The 23765-nt window shown below is 34.0% G+C and overlaps 1 protein-coding gene across 1 annotated transcript; it reads left to right on the forward strand.

Moving 5' to 3' along the window:
• Positions 1-2697: 2697 nt before the first annotated feature.
• LOC121738875 lies at positions 2698-18509 on the forward strand. Its single transcript, XM_042131139.1, has 3 exons — positions 2698-2889; positions 5397-5694; positions 17832-18509. Exons 2-3 carry the CDS (start codon positions 5410-5412, stop codon positions 18312-18314), a joined length of 768 nt encoding a protein of 255 aa, XP_041987073.1. The 5' UTR covers positions 2698-2889; positions 5397-5409; the 3' UTR covers positions 18315-18509.
• Positions 18510-23765: the final 5256 nt, after the last annotated feature.

Here is a 23765-nt window from a genome sequence, read left to right on the forward strand (position 1 = left end):
GATAGTCTCGCAACATTAATCCATCAATGGAATCAATAACTATGGCTTGGTCCTTGTTTTTGAAAAATTCAACTAAAGCCATCTATGAGTAAAATTCGCAGTTACTACTTAGTTTCCATCCTATTAAAAAACAATATTATTTTCTTCTAACGCGGGAATCGCACCCGCGACTAACAGTCCAGAACTAAACTCTTATAACTGTTTTCACCAACCGCCTCCCAAATCCCAAAGGAATGCTTTATGATTTCATACATTTTTATATGTCACCTTTGTTTTTGGGGGCTAAAAAACTTTTGTAAGTCATAAGTTTCTGCAAAACGTGTTTGTTTTAAGAGAAAAATGACCCTAAAAGATCGCTGACACCATCATGCATCATGGAATTCTAAAACATGAAGTTTAAACATATTTATTTTTATCGAGTGGGTGTGTTTATAAAGGGAAAAATGCGTCACTCAATGCATCACAGCATGTTCATCAATGAGTATAAACTGAAATCACGAAACACTCGAATTTAGAACGAAAAATTACAACGATGATATTTTTATTTTGTTTACGTCTTCTTCTGTTTTGTTGGAGTAGTGAAAAGAAAATGGAGTACTTGTGAGTGTTTAAAATGTAAAGTCCATAACACTTTCGTGGTCCAATCCACACTAAAGTTTGTCTGTCTGTCTACCTTTTCATGCTCAAACCGCTGAACCGATGAAATTTGGCATGGAGATATTTTGAGTCGCAGGAAAGGACATAGGATACTTTTTATCCTGAAAATGTACGGTTACGGGTGTCATCTAGTAGTTTATAACCAAGCCCTTCACTCGCTGTGTCTGCGCACACACTTACTTACTTACTTACTACGATGGCTCAGCGACCCAAAGTGGATCTTGGCCTCCGACACGAGTTTGCGCCACTTGTCGCGGTCTTGCGCAGTTTCCACTCTGTGACTTGAAGATCGCGCACACACTTGGGCTATGAAATTTCTTCTGAGTAGCTGGTCTGTTTTTCCGGCTACCGTCATCGAAACCGATGTGGGAGGTGTTAACTATAGACTAATGGCAATCTTAAAATTAATAATTTAAGTACTATCTCTCCATACTCTGTTAGGTAGTTTAATTTAATACATAACCAGGTTTTTTTCATTGAAAAATAAAGATTGCTTAGTTACTTGTAGCATTATCTCAGTGTTTGTATTCTGCACATAATCTAAGCCGATCTCAGTGAAATCGGCTTTGCTCTACACTTCTGTATATCAACCAGCTGTGTTACGTTATGGCACAGTATAAAATCACACAGTAGAGCAACGCAGCCATGGCATTTAAATCGTACTCGTACAGGGACTATTAGTAGAATAAAAAAGTACGTATGTCACAACGACAAAATGCCGTCAAGCAATGGTTACGTGTGAGTGGTGTCGCTGCAGTTTTTTGTAGTTGCGTTGTGGTACCGACAAAATATCGACGTGGTTATGTACGAAAGTCAATAAAAAGGAGGGGGGGAAGAGCGCGGGTGGTGTGCGCGCACTGTCATTGCATCGACGCAACGTTGTGGTTGCGTTGTGGTCGGCCACTAGTTCACACAGTACGCACACAGTGGTCGGTACCACACAAGCGGTCGACAACGACTGCAAAATGTGGTACGTGTGAACAGTCCAGTTCATTTACAACACGAAATATACGCCCGACCACGTGGTGTGGTTGTGGTACTTGGATTGGCTATAAGAGTACGTCACGTCGTGATTTCCATTGTTTTACTACTTCGATTTATGTGAAATCTTGTTAATGTGTGCAACGTGCATGTGTGCTCTATATTTATGCAATATTTCGTATTTCTTGTCAGTTTTAAGCTTTCTTAATTTTAAAATTTATAAACTGAAGAATATGAAAAACCAATTCAACTTTAATAGTATTAAGATCGATACATTATTAAACGCCTAGTTAATAAATATCAGAAGCTAATGCTAATAATGAATAATGAATCTGTTTGTTCTAGCCACTGTCGCTAAACCTAATAGTTAAATTACATTATGGATGTCGACACCGAATAGAACGTGCTCCAACTTGGGCAAACTTAATAATTTATCGTCTATATTTCAGACGGGCGAGTGTGACCCAATACCACCGTGTTAGATTCAAGTCATTATTCCCTATGAATTTGAATGGTTCTCGTACTATTACGGGCTTTTATTCCGTCTGTGTTTTGTTGTTCTACTACTTTGAATTTATATTAAAAGTAGAAAATTAATTTTAAAGAAAATTCAAAAGAGAAAAACATAATTGGAGTAATTGTTCATACTAATATTTTGAATTCTGCTACCTGTTGACCTACGTTTACAACTTTACACATTAAACCGTTGGACCGGTTTTGATAAGTTATTTACTGAAAAATCTGCGATTAATTTTAACAGATTAATTTGTTATATTCGAGGTAAACCTCGAATATAACAAATTAATCTGTGTACGGGTAACATCTAGTTACTTACATTTTATATTAATCACGAAACAATAATAATCGGAATAGACGTACACACAATGAAGGATAATTATTATTCCAGACTACTTTTAATGTTACGTGTTCAATAACTATGTTGGCTTGTTAATATAATGCGCATTTGGCAAACAATTTTCATAGCTTTTTCATTACAAAGCGAGTGTGGGAGAAAAGTGAAAATAATTTCCATGATTCATATAACGTATTTAAATGAGCTTACGTGAATTTCTTTCGTATTCGGCCGCGTAGTTGGAGCGGCTACGGCTGAAGAAATCAGCGAGAACAAAAGTCAGTTCAGATTTGTGGCTCACGTTTAAACATAGTTCGCCCACGCTGCCGAAACCCCGCTACAGTGAGATACCGACTGCCCAGTACCAACTGCTTTCTCGACGTTAAAACACGTACCAGGTCAGTGATTTTTTAATAACCCCCATAATTATTAAGCTGCTGCGAATTGTTATTTAGCCGTGCGATATTCCAAACAATGTGCCGTTCATTTCTGCTCCGTATTTTGGAATTTCAATAATGATAGTGAGTTTGATAATTACGTATGTCCCTACCGCATCCGAGGCATAGAGTACAAATTACAATGATCTTTTGTTCGGACGGAAACCGGGTTTCGCTACTAAAAATATCCCCATATCGAATGTTTGCAATATCTATTTTGAAATTGTTGTGCCGTAACTTGCGTCGGTGATGCGCATGAGTTTTCCCTTTGGAATTTCTCGTCGTTTATGAAGTAAACATGAGTGTTTATAACGTATTTCATTCATAAGAAATATCAATAATTTTTAAGTTTATTTGCCAAGAATGTGAGCTAGATTGCGTACCGCTTCGTTTGTTATGTCGAGATATTTGTGACTTTATTGTAAAAAGTTTTTCGCACAGTATTTTTAGTTACATTAATATTGTTGTCAGCGATGGCGGTATCACATGATCTTTTCGACATTTTAGTTTACTAACGTCCCATAATAACTGAATGTTTTGCGTAGTTGCCAAAAGAAACATAAACAGTCATAAACTAATTTAATTTACCATTGTACGTAAACTGGATATCAAATTACATTCGCTTTTCAATATAATATCAAATACACTAATAAAATATTACTAACACTTGTAACGTTGGTAATATTTTGCTCCTCTTGACAGTTAACATGGCACTTATCTCTAGGGTTCCAATATTTAAACTCGGTTCAAGTTTTTTTTTTCATCCCTCTCTAGTGGCCGCCGATCTATTGAAATTTAATTGTCAGTTTTTATTAGTTAAGCCAGTTGTACACGCTTCCGCAGTACGTTTTCAATTAATTTAGTTGATTTAGTGTTTTTCGGACAAATTTTGATATACCCAGCATTCTTTGTTATTTTATCTTAGATTTATTCCACAAAACATTAATGGTTATTACTTAGCCAAAGTAATTACAAATTACTGTTTTGAATATTGAGGTAAGTAACTCAATAGGCATGATGACTGTTTTTTTTTCTTATTGGTAATCGAAATGACTCTGATAGCTTCAAAATTCACCAAGATATGACAATTCAAACATCTCATAAAATAGACCTGCCCGAAACGCTAAATACAAAGTGCTACGAAGGTATGACGTCACTCTTTCGTAGTTTGTACGCATTGGGAGAGAACTTTGTTCGACAGGTATATTAAATATTGCGTTTATGAAAGTAGTTTCTTAACAAAAGTTGGTTTTAATTGCTTATGTTATCGAATGGTAAACAAATATTAAGAAATTTAATGGAAAAAAAATCGACTTGAATATCCAACTTTGAAGGCGCATAACAAAAAAAAATACAAATGCTATCAAGCTGAAATTTTGGGAACACTTATTTTTTTACCCTGATTTCTTTATTTTATTAACAAAATTTGCTAATCTTTGACCTTGTCATCATCCCTATTCATCGTAGCTATTCTATAATTTAAGCTGCGCTGTGCGCATGCAACAACAACCACTACTATAATATTCGTTACAAAATGATATATTAGTATTATTAGTACCTATTAAACATAACTTCTTTTTGTCGCGTCATTTCAACTAACACAATAATTAGAAAATGTCTGAACACAGGGATGAAAACGTGCGCAAGTCACAGAAAGTAGAATGTGATATCGGCTTTATTGGCACTGTTGACTTTCAAATTAAGCGGTCGTTGTTTCTTTGTTGCTGCCTCGCTTTGCCTCCAGCCCACCTGTTATCATTTTATTCCTGTTTCAATCTACTCCTATTTTTGATAGCTTGGCATTTCAATTTCGATATGAAAATTGAAATTCGATTTTAGTATATTTGGGGACCTGACTAATTTTCTATTAAACTTCATCAACTTTCATGATGTTTTAAATATAGTAAATAAACCTAAAAGAGATAAGAAAATACAATTTACTTACAGTTTAAATGCAACAACAAAGACATTTACAAATAAACTAAATCTTAACGAGAAATGGACATAGGGATAGACTTATTTTTCCTTGTGTGCATATTTTTATTCTTGTCAGTCTGTATTATTGAGGTCGGAATATTTATAGTTTAGAGATATTTGCATACATTGTTCAAGAGGCAGACGTCAGTCAGACTTTAAAGTAGGTTAGTTCAATTGAAATGTTTAGATAAGTGCAAGTCGATAGCATTACAATTATTAACAATGTAAGATAGTTTTAAGATAGGGTTAGTGTTACAGGCATATTCTAACTATTATTTTATTTAGTAACAAAATTAACAGATACTAAGGATACGTAAGGAACGACGTCATTAATCTATAGTTCAAGACGTATAGAGGTTCGTTCTTAGGAGGAATAATTTAATAGAGAGATGTAGTTAATAGGAAGATTAGTTTACGATATAGCAAATTAAAATTTCTTAATCACAATTTTCTCAAACACATAAATACCTACCTTCTTCACGAATTCACAGATATCACACCAAGATGAGCCGCGTTGGAAGAGGCAGACGCACGCGCGTCTATGATTGTAACTACAACAAGGGAGAGAGTTACTACCGCCCAGTCTTGGACCGTCTGGACGGCAAGGTACCGGTCAGCAGGGAACCTGACAAGGACCGCATCAGGTCTGACGTGGAAGGCCGCATCAGAAGCCACCTGGAGGACTTCGAGGCGCAAAGCACTGATGAATTCTTCGACTCGAGAGGCGCCCGCGCTTCTCGTGGCAAACCGCTGTCTTCGGCCTTTGAAGATGATGACTTAAGTGAAGAAGTAAGTTAAACTACAATGCGTTTTATTAATTTAGATTATTCTTTCTTTGAATTCTTTAGGAGCCAACCTCATGTTATAGCAATCGGACATAAAGATGTATTCATATTCTCGTTTTTAAATCTAAAGAAATAACTAAAACTATAAAAGCGGGGCTAAAATGGTCACATTTAGCAATTCTTCTCAATCAATTCAGTAAATGAATTGTCAAAACTGACAAATGTCAAATAAGTACAAATTACTAAACATGAATTGCAAGACGACTTGCATTTTGCGATTTAAAAAAAAATAATCATAATATTATGATTCATAATATGATTCTCCAAAGCGATCATTTTAGCCCTGCTGTTCTCTAGTACAAGTCGAAAATATTTATACGAAACATACAATCTGGAATCTAGAACAGGATTCTAATAATTATGAAATAATGAGATAAGACGTAAAAGACGTGGGTCTAATAACGAACGATAAAATAATAACTTCAACATTAATTTTCCAGACGTATAATACGCTCGTTACGCCAGTCTGGATTATTGCTAATCGTCCATCAAAGCATCATGGCTTTTCTTTCGTTCATATGAATAACGACAGAGTAAACATATAGACTGTTAATATCAATATAGCCCAGCGCATTTGGGCCCTAGACACGCTTATTCGGATGTCAGGAGCGTTGATATGTGAAATGTCCAGTATTTACCAATAAATAGTCTAGCGCGCAGACGGCAGGTATTCTACTGAAGTATTTCATAACCTGGCATTTAAGAATATATTATATTTTAGAGCCACGGTGCTCCACAAGACGCTTACAACATTCGTTCCACAGTATAAAGTCGTATTTCGCGCAGAATTCATAAGTCGAATAACGAATTCCATACTATTTTAGTATATAATAAAAGTTGTTCATAAGTTATGCTTACTGACTGACTTTACGGGGATAAAAATCGAAACTCATCCAACGAAAAATTGTCTGCATTTAAGAAAGTATCATTTCTGCTTGTAATTTCTATGTAGAAACAAAGATGGGCAAGAACCATTAGTAGAATGTTTTTACAATAATTGTTGACTTGAACCCGTAAAGTTTTTAATCCATGTTTCAATTAAATAAAACTGTTATTTTTTTCACCACTACATATTCATCTGAGTAGACAAATCCACAGCGCTCTGCGGTAACTAGCCACGAAAAACCCTTAACAACATATTTACTTACTTCGCAATATTTTAATCATTTCCCAATGCGAAGCCAAACAATATTATATTAATTGAAAATAAAGACCGAAATATTACTCTCAATTTACGTAAGCAGAAACGGCTTTAAGGAAAATTATATCATGGAAATGTTCATGGAAATGTTTTTTTTTTTTGTAATTTTAGTTCAGGGTAATATTGAGTATAATTATAGTCATATAGACTATAAGTACAACTCGTACATATACAGTAAAATTGCAAAAAAAAAACCTTTCCGGTAGGCAGTTAATGTGCTGGATCTTACGAAACCATACTAATATTATAAATACGAAAGTGTGTCTGTCTGTCCTCTCTTCACACCCAAGCCGCTAAAGCGATTTTGCTGGGTGTGGATATACTTAGAGTCCCTGGAAAGGACATAGAATAGTTTTTATCCCACAATAATGTAGGGTTCCCGCACGACAAACTACTTGGTGCAACTTGCGGGTATCATCTACTGTCTAGTAATAATGCTAATTCTATCTCGATGACTAGGTCTAGAATCCGGCTACGCGGGAATTTTTAATATTACTTCCAGGTGTATACAGGGTGTAACAAAAATAAGTGATAATACTTTAGGGTGTGTACGAGTTCACTGTGAAAGTAGCAGCGCTGAAAGACCAAAAATTTTTTTCACTTTTGTATGGGGAAACTCGTGACGCTCGGGCCGTTGCCCATACAAAAGTGAAAATTTTTTTTCGTCTTTCAGCACTGCTACTTTCACAGTGAACTCTCTACAAGGAACACGTACACACCCTAAAGTATTATCACTTATTTTTGTTACAACCTGTATAATACTTGAAATGTATCAAAGTTATATTCACAGCAGTTGACAGTAGATATTATAGAATTCAATAAAAATAAATAAACTTAAATCTGGTAAACTGTTTGTGAAAGTAACAAACAAACAGAGATACACTTTCGCAATAATGACATTAGTAATTCCAGAGTGAACCTAACAATCACACTATTATTACCTACCTACGAGTATTTACATAATATTATTTACCAGAATTAAAAGAAACCAATAATGCTGGAAGCACTTTATCTATTAATTATTTCTAAATTCTATCCATAAAATAATAAGCGTTGCATTTATGTCCATACTCTTGCTAGAAAGCCGCTTGGAGACACTTTGTTCGTAATGTTTTTTCCATTTCCAATCAGACTCCACTTCAACAGACAACATAATTGCAATATTAATCTCTTTATGGGAAGAAAAACTACTTTTTTCACTAGCTTTTCAATTGTAAAGAGCTGAAAAGCTTTGTGCAATATTTTAGAGAACTTGAATTTCCTATTGTTTTTTTGTCAGATATTTTTAACACAAAGTAGACAATTATAAGGATGATGTTTTGGTATTGATGCAAAACAGTTATTGTCACAGAAAATGAAGACAGTACGAGTAATAATAATAATTCAGCTACTCGGTAAGGAGGCTAGGTTACTATGTCTGAAAATAACTCTGGGCACTATTCGACTCGAGCGATATTCACATCATTTCACCTGTTCATTTTCTTCATGGGATTGTAGTCTATTACTTTAAATTGCAAGGTAATTTAAAAGACATTGCAAAACCACGTTGCACTTACGTATCTGGGTCATTCTATTCTACAGCGAAAAAACCTGCTTGACAAAAAAGTACTCTCTCATAGAAATCATAATCAATCATGCGTGTGTAAGTGTATACGTACACATATTTTTACACACAGATGAAACCAATTTCGGTTTCGTTTGACAGCTCGAGATTGTTGCTCTATTCCTCTAGGTATATTAACTTTATGGTGTGAACTATATAACATCATAACACTTTGAAGTATATAAATTAGCATTTTCTTAGTAACTTGAAAGCTCAAAGTACCCAAACGTCGCGCCTGTTATCTGTTACCTACTTTCACACCTTACCACATTGGGGCAACTTAAAAAAATACTTCTGATAAACAATATCTTAGTTTAATAATTAAAATAGTATTCAAATATAGTTGGCTTTATGATTTAAAGAGCATATTTTTCTTAAGAAATATAGGTATGTTTTTATTCTTGATTCTTCTGTTACAAAACATTTCGTAATTTATGATAATTATCAGTTGTTATTTATTAAAAAATGTAGAGACACGTTTTATTTTGAATAAATTTTGCACGTTAGGATTTATTTTGATGTTCATCACTTCTGTGATGCACAGCATCATTTCTATTATCAAATAAAAAAATATTTTCTTCATTTTTTTAAATATTTATTAGCAAACGATGTCTGTAACAAATGTTATTACATTAACAAAATAATATTTTTTAATTTTAGATAGTAAAAATGTTAAATTAATACACCAATTTCTTTTTCGGCTCAAACTAGATGGCTCATCAAAAAGATTTCAGCCGTCAGAATATATACGGTGTAGTCTACGAATAATAAAAACTAAGGAATCGTAATTCCCATACTATTACCGTTTTAAAGGTGAATGCCCAAAAATGTATGGACCAAAAACCCGTAATCGATTGAAACCATTTATGTGTGGCATAGTAGACTACTTATACTGTATCCCAAATACAATGTCCTTTTTGGATTAAACAATCACCGAGTACTTTAAAAACGATCGTAACTAATTGACTTTTCTTATAGGAATCTATATGATATTCAGGACGACGCGATGTCTGTCCGTCTGTCTGTCTCCAGGCTCTTACTTAAGAACCGCTATAGCTAGACTTCTGAAATCTTCACAGATTGTGTATATCTGATGCCGCTGTAACAACAGATACTAAAAACTAAATAAAATTAAGATTCAAGGGAGGCTCCCATACAACAAACGTGATTTTATGCCCCTTTTGGCTCCTAATCTATAATGGCTATATTATGTAGACACATGATTTTTTACGAAATCCTCAATTATGTGCGTACTTTAATATTTAATCGCAAAATTAAAATAAAATAAATAATTAAGGGTACATACAAATAACAATTTTTCCCTACTTTCGCTCTATAACGGTACGGAACCCTTCGTGCGCGAGTCCGACTCGCACTTGGTCGTTTTTTTTTCTATTTAATTGTACATTATTGTCTATCAACATCGCTTTCACGAGAAAGATCACAAAAACAAAGGAAATAACTAGTTGATTCGAAGTATATACCATACTGTGTATCTCAGATTATTTTTTTCAAATTATCGGTCTCGGTTATGGTTTATAAAAAAATTAATTGCATATTTTCAATCTACTATTTATGCTCTACTTTGCTGTACATAAATTATTTTAATCGACTATGGGTTTTTTTTTTGGTTCCTTTTGATCTGTCATGTAACGTCAGCTTAGTACCGCTCAAGGTCACCTAAATATTGCAAATGTATTGAAATGTGTACCTAAGTGCCTAAGGTACACTTTTTTGACAAGTATAATAATTATTATGTGGAGCATGTTTTTGACAGAGTTACTTTTCCTTCGTTTTTATCGGTTTTTATTATTCGTAGGGTGTAGTACTTATTTTATATGATAGTAAAACTCAACAATGTATTGATCAGATTGTGACTTTCGTTATTGATTTTACATTTTATAAGTCTGATAGAAATAATACGTAGACCGTTTGTTTGTACAAATATTTTGTTGAGCACTATACCTAATCCCTGCGTCAAAATTCTTTCAACACGAGAACTGGGCCCGTACCACGAAACAGTTTTGAGACTCAAACAATCGTACGAGAATGTTGCGTCCTATTCTAACAAACGTTGTTAGAGCAGGACGCGGCATTCTCGTCCGATTGTTTAAGTCTCAAAACGGTTTCGTAGTAGGCCTACTGGTTATTTCCGAGATTGGCTATGGGCTATGGCCTTTGTGGGGAATTAAAGTACTTATCTTCTAATCTAATTTAATTAAAAACCTAAATGGTTTTTTAGAAGAAATAGCTTTGTTGCTGTCAAGCGACTTTACTACGTATTCAACAAGGACACATTATTGTACACGATTCATAACATAAGTTACAATAAGTACATAATTTTATCTGTTAATTCAGTGTTTATATTTTTATTAGAAGATATAATTAAATGTATTATGTTAAACGTTTCAAATGTACAGCTTTGGTAGAGGTGTGAAATTACTTACGGTAAAATTTTTGTAGGAGCTGGCTGAATAATTACCTACTTCATTTCTCTGAAAGGCGGAACTTGAAACAAGTCTCAAAGATAATAAATCACTGTGTTGTTTTAGAAGCCCGAACGTGGCTCAAATCTGAATTAGATTTATAACTCCGCACAGTTCGCGCCAGTATTGAAAAGATTTGCCTAAATATCGTTTTACTGGATGACTCGTTTTACTAGATGACGTTGGGGAACCGTACATTATTCCGGGATAAAAAGTATTGTATGTGTTTTCCCGGAACTTAAAGTATCTCCATATCAAATTTCAGCAAAATCGGTTGGGCGTACAGAGGTAGCAGACAGACAGACAAATACACTTTCGCATTTATAATATTATTACTATTATTACTATATAGATGGCAGCCGCAATCCCGTTCATTTTTCCTGGATAAAAACTGCCCTATGTCCTTTACCAGGAATCAAAGTATCCTCATGCCAAATTTCAGCAACATCGGTTCAGCGGTTTGAGTGTGAAGAGGTAAAAGACAGACAGACAGACGGACAGATAGACACACTTTCACATTTATAATATAAGTATGGATACGTCTTGTACTAATATGTATTCTGTGGTATGGATCTAATGATCCATACCACTTTGTCCACACTGTGCCTTTTTCTGTTCGTCAAGGGCATGCGTTATAGCGCAGTCAGTAGCGAACGTGAGGCATGCCCGCGACGCATGCCCTCTGACCGTATCCAAAAAACAAAAATGACAATGTTGGCGTTACTATCGTTGACATATTCAATTATTGAATGCGCCAAAACTAAAGTTGAATAAAAGAAGATGACGAAAATTGAAGTCGAAAGCGCATAGTGTGGACATAGCTAATATGACTTATGTTTTAGATACCTAGTACTTTTTCATGTCACACCTATATAAATTAAAATATTAGTCTTGCTAAAACTCGAGAACGGCCAAGGCGGATTGGCTAATTTGGGTCTTGATATAATATTCGCGGAAGTCTAGGAAAGGTTTACATTAGGAGGGAAATGATTTTTTTATTTAAACACGGTTTAAATAAAAAATGTCTTTATTTATTATATTTTTTTTTATTTAAAGTCCATATAAAAATTAATGATTTTTTTACTTAAACACGGTTTAAATAAAAAATGTCTTTATTTATTATATATATGTCTTTATTTGTTATAAATATTAATTATTATTACTTAGCTTTTGGTCAATGAAACATCTGATGAAAGGGGACCTACCAATATGCCTAAAACGTAAACTCGTGGACATGTGTATCTTGCCTATTCTGACCTACGGTGCCCGGTCCTCCGTCTAGTTTCGGAGTGGCTACCGAATGGTCGGCGTAACAGAGGCCGACCCTAGAAAAGGTGGCGCGACGAACTAAATGCGTTTGATAAAGAGTGGCCAACAACTTCACAGGATCGTGAACTTTGGAAAGAGAGAGGGGAGGCCTTTGCCCAGCAGTGGGACACTGTAGGCTGATAATAATAATAATAATAATAATTACTTATCTACTTGGCAACTACGTAAATTGCAATATTTAGATGAAATCTGTGCGGGAAAAATTGTGGTCATTGCGGAAAAATATGCGGTTAATTGCAACGCATTGAAGTTGTGGCTATAAATCCATAATATCGTTTCTCTATTGAATGTGATTATTGATTTGAGTGCTACGAATAATAAACGTAGACAAAAACAGCTTTTGAAAATAGGTTTCGTGTTACAGAGCGCTAACGAGCATTATTGGGGCTATTACGTAAATAATCGGTCAAGTGCAAGTCGGACTCACGCATGATGGGTTCCGACTTCCGACTTCCGTACCGTTAGTTTATTAATATCTAATCTAATATCTATGGACGCTCCACACCACGTCAGTCAGGCCCCGTGGTAAGTAAATAAATAAAGTACCTACCTCAGGACTTGTGTTACGGGTACCAGACAAAGGAAATATATTTAATACTTTAAATATTTATTTTGTGAGCTTTGTTGCCAGTAATAATTACGAGCAAAAAAGGCCAAAAAATTAGTTTTTTTAATGAAATAAGGGGGCAAACGAGCAAACGGGTCACCTGATGGAAAGCAACTTCCGTCGCCCATGGACATTCGCAGCATCAGAAGAGCTGCAGGTGCGTTGCCGGCCTTTCAAGAGGAAATAGGGTAATAGGGGAGGGTAGGGAAGGAAATAGGGGAGAGAAGGGAATAGGGCAGGGGATTAGGCCTCCGGTATACTCACTCACTCAACGAAACACAGCGCGAGCGCTGTTTCACGCCGGTTTTCTGTGAGCCCCTGGTATTTCTCCGGTTGAGCCGGCCCATTCATGCCGAAGCATGGCTCTCCCACATCCACATAAGTAATATGTATGGAAATAACAATTTTAATTTCATAATAATTGTATTACCCTTTAATATTAAATTTATTTCTTGTGTTTAGTATTCTTATAGCGGCAACAGAAACACTATCGGGCAGGCGGACAGACATCGATCGACATAGGGTCCCGTTTTTACCCTTTGAGTAGGAAAAATGTCGTGTATATTAGGGATCGTAGAATTTTTTACTTTTAAAGATATCAATCACGTAATTACTTAATTAGACCTTAGAGCGCCATCACTGTATGATGACAATCGATTTTATGTTTTCATACGTGATACGGCTCGTGTGCCACCAGTATAGGTAGGTAGGTACCTACAACAGAAGGTCGGTACCTTCTGTGGTAGGACTGGTAGGTACTATTAATAGTCCGGGTTCCCTAGAACATTTTTTTTAATACTATCAAGCTAATTTTTTGTGAGTAGCTCATTTTGACAAGACGAAATCGACGAAGACAAAGAACAATTTCCTCTAGAAAAATCTCGAAAGTCAGAGATAGAAGGATATTTCGATTTGATTGTCCTAAAATATGGATTGTTCTATGTTTGTTGTGGTTTATGGGTTCCGTTTTTGGGTTCCGTAGACAACCAAGTTTTGTTGACCCCTAACGAGCTGATATATTTTTGTATATTGATACTTGATAGGTTAATAGTTATATAATTTAAGAGTAACATTGTCTTTGTTCTAGGGAGCCTGTGCTACTAGGAGTTATGGTATAATTTTTCTGTTCGTAAGGCATTTGTAGCTTAAAAAGCCATAGGTTACATATTAATAGTTTTGTATGTGTGCCATAAGTAATGCGATATTATAACGAAATACAGGGAGTAATGACACAAAATTAGCTCTTTCAGCGCTGCTATTTTTACAGTGAACTCTATAAAAGACACATACTCTCTCTAAAGTATTGTCCCTTTGTTTTGTTATATTCTGTATATTATTTATTACTACATATTACTACATATTGTGTAGAGTATATTGATTAGTTCAGTGAATTGAAATAAGTATAGGTTTGCCGGAATCTGATAGGAAAAAATGTAAAAAAGAAATTTACTTTTTTTCCTTACAGCGGCTGATTCTGTGGGTGATACTATGCAAATGTAAAAGAATATCCAACGATTAAGGATATTTTTTTAAATCTCCAACAAATTTGCCATGAGATTCTGGTAGACCTATATAATATTATATGTAAACAAATCAATTTGAACATATTGTTTTTTTTAATTATTATTATTAAAAACAGGATGATCAAATTGATAATTAGATAACGTAAAAACTAAATTTGAATTAATATAATATTTCATAAGACATTACAATTTTAGGGCAAAAACTTATTCTAAAATTAGAAAGTAGTAAGCAGTAGTCCAGCAGCTGGGCTTAACAATAACCGACCAAAATATGTAGGTGCATCTATCTAAGAATATTCGATAGTAGGTATATCATAAAATAAAAAGTATAATAAAATAATATTTATTAGACACTGCATATAAATCAAGTGAGGTGAAGCGCCTGATACCCTATATACTCGTAGGTTAGGAAACCTGTTAGTAGCTAAGGCTAGCAGTCTGTTTTCCCCTAAATACAGAACATACAATTTTTATACAATATTAGCATAGTTCCTTAACTAATTTTACATTTTCTTTGTCATGACCAAATACTGTGGCAGCTTCATGAAACATTTCAATTTGGTATCGCTAACTGTAATATTCCCCTATCGGCTACCCATCTCCATCATCCATCACCGTTACTGAATTTTGCTTTGATGGTATTAATTAATACACAGTACTCGTACACATAGGTACTAAAAACATTCATCAGGCAACAGATGCCTGCGGCTAAAGCATGGGAATTAAAAACTCCATTTCACCATGCTTGCTATTGAATATCGACTAGAGCTTTGTCCACACTGTGCCTTTTTCTGTTCGTCAAGGGCATGCGTTATAGCGCAATAGCTATGTCCATACTATGCGCTTTCGTCTTAAATTTTCGTCATCTTCTTTCATTCAACTTTCGTTTTGGCGCATTCAATAATTGAATGCGTCAACGAACGCAATTCTAATGGTATGAAAAATATTAGGTAACCTTATAATTTTTAATTGCTTTCCGTTAAATGCTAAATGTTATTTGACGTTTCAGTTTCAGTGCACTCCAACCTTGAAGCTTTCAGCTATCAAAGGGGGACGAGTCGCATAATTACTGTTGCGATTAGTCCCCCGGGGCATTCAGCAAGACTAATGCAGTTAGTTGTTTATTTGTCCATCATTTTGTTCACTGTTATTATATCGTCCTAGGTCGAGCGATGTAAACTTACCCATGACTAAAGAACTAATCTTGAGTCGAGTTCTTTCCGACAAAAATGATTTTAAATTTGGTTAGGGTCAATTCTGCATAAATTTGTATGGATTTGACAGATTTAAGTTGCGTGAGACGTCTTGCGAATCTGTCAAATCCATATTTTAAAAATGCATGATCTACGTTGCGTTGCGGTCTGAATCAACCCTTACTAGTTAGGATCTGACGAGAAAAAAAATATGCAACGTTGCAAAAGTCGCAACGCACTCCCAATATTGAAATATCAAACGAAATTGCTAATTCGTGATGATACCTTTTTGCAGAATAGGGAACGGCTTGGATCGAATAAGGATTGAAGTTAATTACATCAAAATAGAAGAATTGAGGAACTCTACAATTTTTTTTTACATAAAGCATAATAATAAGTACTTACTTATAAATTATTATAATAATAAAAGAAATCAATTCTCATTCTAAAAATATATTTCATTATTTATAATAAAATATACTTAAACCAAAAAAAAAATAATCATAAAAAAAAACTAATAAAACAAATATTAAATTTATAAATAACTTAAAGTTTTATATTAACCTTCTCCACAATAGTCCAGCAATAATGTTAAAGGAAGGATATTTTAATTATAAAGATTACCCTTGTTACCTTCGTTAATCCTTGACAGTCGGACGGCAAAATAAACCGACGAATTGGAAGCCATTACTAATTTCATTTTCGTCATATTTTAATGTCAAACAACCGACCAAAATAGCACGGTCGGTCCTTTAGAATTTTCTCCAAAACATGATTTCAGTTTTGAGGTGTTGTTGTAAAATTAACGGAATAGCTTTTAAATATGAAATATTATGAATATAACATTATTATAGTATAAAAACAATAAGTTATAATAATAATAAATAAGTAGGTACGAAGTATCTAATCAAACTATAAAGTATTCATTATTCGTACCTACAAAATCTACGAAGATAAAAAATTTCGTATAACTAACAGCGATTAATTATCTACATGAGTCGTACTGATTTTATACTTGTAAAATTTCAGGTGTTAATAACGTCAATAATACTTTGGCCCATGTTCAAATTCGACATTATAATTATTAGCAAAGGTGATTCATGTCATTTAAAATAAGAACGGATTCAAATACTGCAAAGTGACGTATGTTACGCTATAAAATGTAGTCTAATGAAGTGTATAAATAACTTTTTTTTTCTAGCAACTACGCCTGAAACATCATTTATGTCATACAAACTTTGATGTACTATTTAACCCCTAAGGGTCAATTCAGACCGCAACGTGACGAGGCGAGGCGCGATGCGACGCGACTAGGGAATGCAAATCTCGCGAGATTGGGGCTCAAGCGAGATCCCGCGAGCTTATGAATACAATACCGCGAGATCTCGCCAATTTCGAGATCTCGCGAGATTAGCAATTTGGTGGGATTTTTTGCAAATAATTACAATATTTGAATAAATTACGAAAAAGCAGTAATAAATATTTTACGTTTTATAAGATATACATTCATTTTCACGATATTTTTCAATATAATTTTATGCATCAAACAAGCTGGCGTCCACGATAACGTGACGTCCAGAATTATAAAAGCGCACTATCAAACACAAATATTTTAGTAATAAAATAGTTCTTTTCTCTCTCTCTTCCGAGATCAATCTCGCTAAAAAAGGCCGAGATCTCGCGAGAACGAGATTGCATTCCCTAGACGCGACCTAAATTTGTATGGATTTGACACATGTCGTCAGCGTGAGACGTCTTGCGAATCTGTCAAATCCATACTAATTTAAAAATGCATCTACGCGGCACGTTGCGGTCTGAATTGACCCTAAGGCGGTTAGACAAATATTTATCTAGTAGATGATAAAGCGAAATGTGTGTTTGAAATTCTAGCTTGACATTCTAAAATATAGTTTTACCCATGTTTTACCTTTAAAAGAGATATATTACTACTACTTTTTGTCTTTCTACAGCATACGAACATATATAAAAATAATGATCGTTTGTTTAAAGTGCTCTGTAATTTTAGTATAACCTTGAGGCTCTATTCTCTCTGGTCCCGAATTTTATACCGAAAATTCATACCATTGTTAAATTAACACATAATATTATATTGTGATTGGCTAACGTGATTTTTCTCAGATTACAGAATCGCTCAAACGTCTACGTGCTGGCAAAAAAGCGTCGAGGTTTGCCGAGGACATCGATTTCGAGAACACAGTATCCAGTATTGAAAACCGCATGAAAATATCCGACAAAATCCTCGACAGCGTCGGCATCGGACAAAGCGATATGAGCAGCGCAAGAAGGGCACTCAAAGAGAACGAGGAACGTACAGAGAAACGCATCGCGCGCAGAATAAACGACGAGAGCCTAACAAAATGGAGTGCCATAAAGGAGTACGACGAAGAAACTGATGCTTCGCGACGAGCGAAGGCCACACGTGCTCGTCTAACTGACCTAGAGGACGAAATGACAGAGCTGAATGAAAGGAGTGCGGCCAGGGAGAAACGAGCCGCTCGTCTCAGAGCCCTAGTCGCCGACTCTGATTTTGAAGACACGACTGTCGCCGCCTCGAAGGTCACAATGAAAGCCGAGAGGGAGAAGAAACAAGTCACTTTCTAAACTATCTCTAGAAATGATCCATGGGTATAGTGGAATCGTTTACGGATAGATTTTACTAGACTGTGTACTCCTGCATTTGTAGACGTAACACGCTCTACTTAGTTATCTTTTTATATTTATGTTGCATAGATTCAAGCTTTGTATATCCCTTGTTTTAAATACTTTTTATATAAGTAAAATGTGAAATTGTTGTTGCATTCGTATTTTATTGTATTAGCCAATAAAAAACAGTACTTACCTGTATATTTAAAATTATTATTTTTTAACAAAAAATTAAAACCGACTTCCAAGGTAAAAACAAAAGTAATATTCTTAAAAATAATTTAAAAAGAATCAAATAATTCTTATTCGTTATTATAGTGCCGTCTTCAGACTTCGCCTAAACCTCAACTATTTCTGTACTCAATCTTCATCATCTTCGTACTTTTGAAGTCGCTACCAGCCCGGAAAAGTTCTGAGATCCTCGACATAGAACTTACGCTAAGGTAAGCTGGTACCGACTTCAAAAGCAAGAAGATTGAGTACAGAAATAGTTGAGGTTTAGGCGAAGTCTGAAGACGGCACTATAATAACGAATAAGAATTATTTGATTCTTTTTAAATTATTTTTTAGAATATTACTTTTGTTTTTACCTTGGAAGTCGGTTTTAATTTTTTGTTAAAAAATAATAATTTTACCCTTTTTAGTTACCTATGAGACCACAAGGCTATATTACTTATAGCTTGTTGTCTTAGAGTTGTACACATACTAGCGGTCGCCCGCGGCTCCGCCCGCGTGGATGTCGGTTACGGCTGCAAAAAGCGTACCCAGGAAAGAGTCGGTCAGCAAACTGATTCTCAGGTCAATTCACAGACTGACATCGATGACGCGGACGCAGTCATTATCCGAAAGGATGCATATAGTGCACACTGCACATAATATTGTCTTCCTCCCACACGCGCACCCCCGCTGGGTGACGCCCACTATCGTTATATTTTCATTTCACCATAATTTCAAAACTAAACGTCCAATTTTAATCATTCAAAGACCACATGTTATCTTCATAAACCGTACTTAATGATGAAATAAATTATTTTCATAAGCATTAATTTCATAAGTAAAATAAACGCGTTTAAATGTTGTCCAAAAAAAATCAAGATTTTTAAATAACAAAATTGTTATTGTGCCTTACTCGACATAGATAAGTATAGTGTGTCGTGGACTTTTTTGTATTCTTATTAGATTTATTATTAGATTTATAAGATCTACAATTACTTAGAACATTTTATGGTTCTACCTTATATAGTTTCGGCAGCGTACGCAAAATAAGTAACTTTTCTGGTTGATTTTACACCTGGCGTCCGAAAAACCCAAATATCTTACGAAACCCAATTTTTTCCAAAATAAAATTTAGCTTATATTCAGCAGAAATAATGTAGAATTCATTGGCTTTTGCTTGGAGTAGTATAAATAAAGCCAAAATCCTCGAACTTGTATCTATAAGGATTCAAAAGTTCTGTTGGGTACCTTCGGAACCAGGGTACATCCTGGTGCAAAATATTACTTTTTGGTAGTATATGCCTGAAACACTTCAGAAAAAATTAAAATCACTATATGTTTGCATACAAATTTCAAGGAGTCCCCTCGATTCCTCATGGATCCCATCATCAGATCACCATTTTTGTGAACATGGTACCAACCTCGGATTTAACCCTGTACAACAACAAAATAATCATGAAGATCGGTCCACGAACGGCGAAGTTATGGTTAAACATACAAAAAAAAAAAAAACAGACGAACGTATAACCTTCCCCTTTTTGGAAGTCGGTTAAAAATCAATTTAGGTTTTAGACGTACATAATTATTGTTATACATAATACCTACATACCTTTTTTAATAATTATGAGACGTTTTAGCTTTTGTTGATTGCAAAATAATATCAACATGATAAAATTATGATAGAAAAATAAATATCCAATCATAATTAAAACTTTGGTAAGATACATTTTCGAGACATCCCATTATTTATGTTACAAGCCTTCAAACTTTACGTAAATTCTTTTGAAATAAAAGTTTAGCCAAAGATTAAACTTCATTATTGTATTTTGTTAGGGAGATGGCGTCAATCAAACATTTTCTGGTCAGCACAAAGGTTTGTATCCGTGTTCACGACGAGGCATCAAAGAGGCTTTGAAGTAAGTATCGGGGAGTATTATACACTTGACTCTACCTGAATAACGGGGGAAAAATGAAGCTCTGGCTTATAATAAGATTTTAGAATACCATGATTTTAAAATTAAATCCTCTTATTTTGAGCTGTGGTTTATATATATATATATATATATATATATATATATATATATATATATATATATATATATATATATATATATATATATATATATATATATATATATATATATATATATATATAAACCACATATATATATATATATATATATATATATATATATATATATATATATATATATATATATATATATATATATATATATATATATATATATATATATAAACCACTCTTAATTATTTTACGTCTCTCTAAAATGTGATGTATATTATACATCAAAAATTGTCTCTCAAGTTGAAACTACTATCACAATCCGAAATGAATAAACCATAGTAATATAAAAACCATTTCAACTACAACTGAAGATGTTATTAACTTTATTGAAACGGTCTGAGTTATCTCGGTAACGCTTTTAAGTTAAATAATTTAAATAGATTCAGTCAATTTTGCGCACCTCTCGCTGTAAAATGTTTAAACTTCAGTTTCGATTGTGCTCTCAAGTAAATGTTTACGTCGCTTTCAGATTTCGAAAATAATTTCGTCACTCACCGTCAATTCAATATTAATTAATTTTGAGGGTTCAAATTTTGCTGGGGTATTTATATAAATTATTTTAAAAACAAGAAGGGATAAGTGGCTGACCCAACGTTTATATAATATTTTAGTAGCAGGCTTAGTGTGATCACAAATCGTAATGGATTTACGGTGTTATAGACAAAAGATTGATGTGAGTAAATCATTATTTTGTAGACAGCGCATTTTTACGGATGTGGTCATGAATACTTAAGGTTTTTATTATAAATTTACTGGTATGTTCTCTTGTGATCCTACAAAGCTGTAATTCGGCATGAATGCACATAATAATCATCATTCATCATTAAGATGCCGACAAAACAGTAAGTATAAAAAATCTTAAAAATATATTTTTTTATGGTACCTCCATTACACATCAAGCGGGGATAATATTTTTTTCGTGTTCACCCCACCGTGTGGGGTGTCAATCTATAAAATTTTCGTGTCACAATGTTAGTTACCGTACCCACTCCTCCGAAACGGCTTTACTGGTTTTTACCAAATTTTATATGCATAATATTCAGTAGGTCTGAGAATCGGCTACTGGGTACTTTTTATATTGATAAGTGCATTTGTTGAATAAATATTAGTAAATTATTACAAGCTAATATAAGTAATAATATTAGAGTCAAAAGTTGCCCTTTGCTTTTTACTTACCACACCTAACGCCATCTAGTTATAACTGAGAAAAACAAATTGATTTAACAATCTTAAGTAAAGTTAAAGTTATGGTTAAGTATAGTTAAGGCTAGCTTTAACTTTAACTTTAACCTTAACTTTGACCGGTGAAATTGACAGATGACAGCTAGTCCAACAAGGTTATAAATGAACGTGGGCGGGGGCGCTGCTGGTAAAGCAGAACTGTCAAAAATGGCGTTTTTGTATGATGACAGCCGCGTAAGTTCCTTTTTTCGCCACGTGCATTTTAAACTTTGTCGAGCTCTATGGTTATGGTTAAATATGGCGTCTTGAAGGCGTCCATTTTTTACTTTAACCAAAGATTTGACATTTTGCTTTGTAGTTAAAGTTATAGTTAAAGTTACAGTTATAGTTAAAGTTAATTGGTGTAACCCAACCTTATTAAATTAGGTAGATCTAATAGTGAATCAAATACTAAAAGTTAGTCACAAAAAAACCCTTTACCTTTTATAACCAGATGTTTTTTGGTACAAAATAAATTTGTGTAGTTTAAAATTTTTACCAACTTACACAAAATTTATTTCTTCCATGTAACATTATAAGCGTTCCATTTTAAACTAGAACTAATAATTTGGTATTCACTTATTATTCTAGCAGTAAAGTCTCTCTCAACTAGTCGTGTAATAAAACGATGCTAGAGCCATAAGAGTGAAGACCAACTTTTTACAGTTCCGTTTTAGGTACGCTTTTATAGTTTAATACTAAAGTCTAATAAAATTATATGTCTGTATATAAAATTCCATCTCATAATTCTGCTTCACTGATTTTAATGAAAATTTTAATGTAATGGTCATTGCTTACCATATTATTATTAATAACGTTGCTTTACCAAAGAACTGGAATAGATTTTCAGACCTACGACATAATAAACACTTAGCAATAGTGTAGTCGTAGTCAGCAACAGTTTAACAGTAATTATTATCGATACGGTATCAAAATATTATATTTATTTTACATAATATTTACACACACTCGAATCAAATAAAAGTTTTGCATGGCGAGCCTTTAATATAATTAAGGCAACTTTTTGACGCGCGTATCTGTTAAAATTCATCGATATTCGATACTTCTCTACGAATGGTAATTAAAAACTAATGAAGAGGGGTGGGTTGCACCAGAGGCGTAGTTATAGTTAAAGTTATCGTCAAATATGGCGTCCATTATGGACTTTTACTAGGGATTTGACTGTTCATTTGACATTTTGTTACGGTAAAAGTTAAAGTAAGTTGGTGCAACCCAGGGTGGTGTCAAAAATGTATCCACGAGTCTTCATTATGTGACCCGAATTAGGCAACTTTATGCATGTATTCGGTACACAGTTTTGTGTAACTATAGAAGTGACAATTCAAGACGTGAGTGGATGAATAAGGTAAGTAACATGAAAAAACTTCCCGTTTTTTTTTGTTTTAATGGAGGCTTTAGGGAAAATATTTGAAATAGAAAAAGTATGGATTATATGTGTAGCCAGATATATTAGCTTGGTTATGAAGTAGATAAGTCACAAGTTTTATTAAAATAATTAGGGGGAAAATGAGATATTGTCAGTATGTTACGAAATGTTACTTGTTCGATTTTTCCACTCACGTCTTCAATTATTAATACAACGGCTTTATTTCGTTTTGAATGGTGTTTCGTTGCTATTGCTATAATATTTTAGTGAGCGAAAAGGACCCAAATTCAAAACGGTTGAAGTACTAATTATGGGAGTTAGGTTTCCATAGTTTTTATTATTCGTAGATTCTGCTATAGGTACTTTTTGTTTTAATAAATCATAGTTTATCGAGTAGTCATGCAGTAAGTAAAAGTTAGTTTCCCCCACACGTTTATAACAAAACCACACTTTTTACTCAGATAACGCCGTCTATAAATTAAGATAAATAAGAAAAATA

This window comes from Aricia agestis, chromosome Z, assembly GCF_905147365.1.
Source record: "Aricia agestis chromosome Z, ilAriAges1.1, whole genome shotgun sequence".
Taxonomy (NCBI): Eukaryota; Metazoa; Arthropoda; class Insecta; order Lepidoptera; family Lycaenidae; genus Aricia; species Aricia agestis.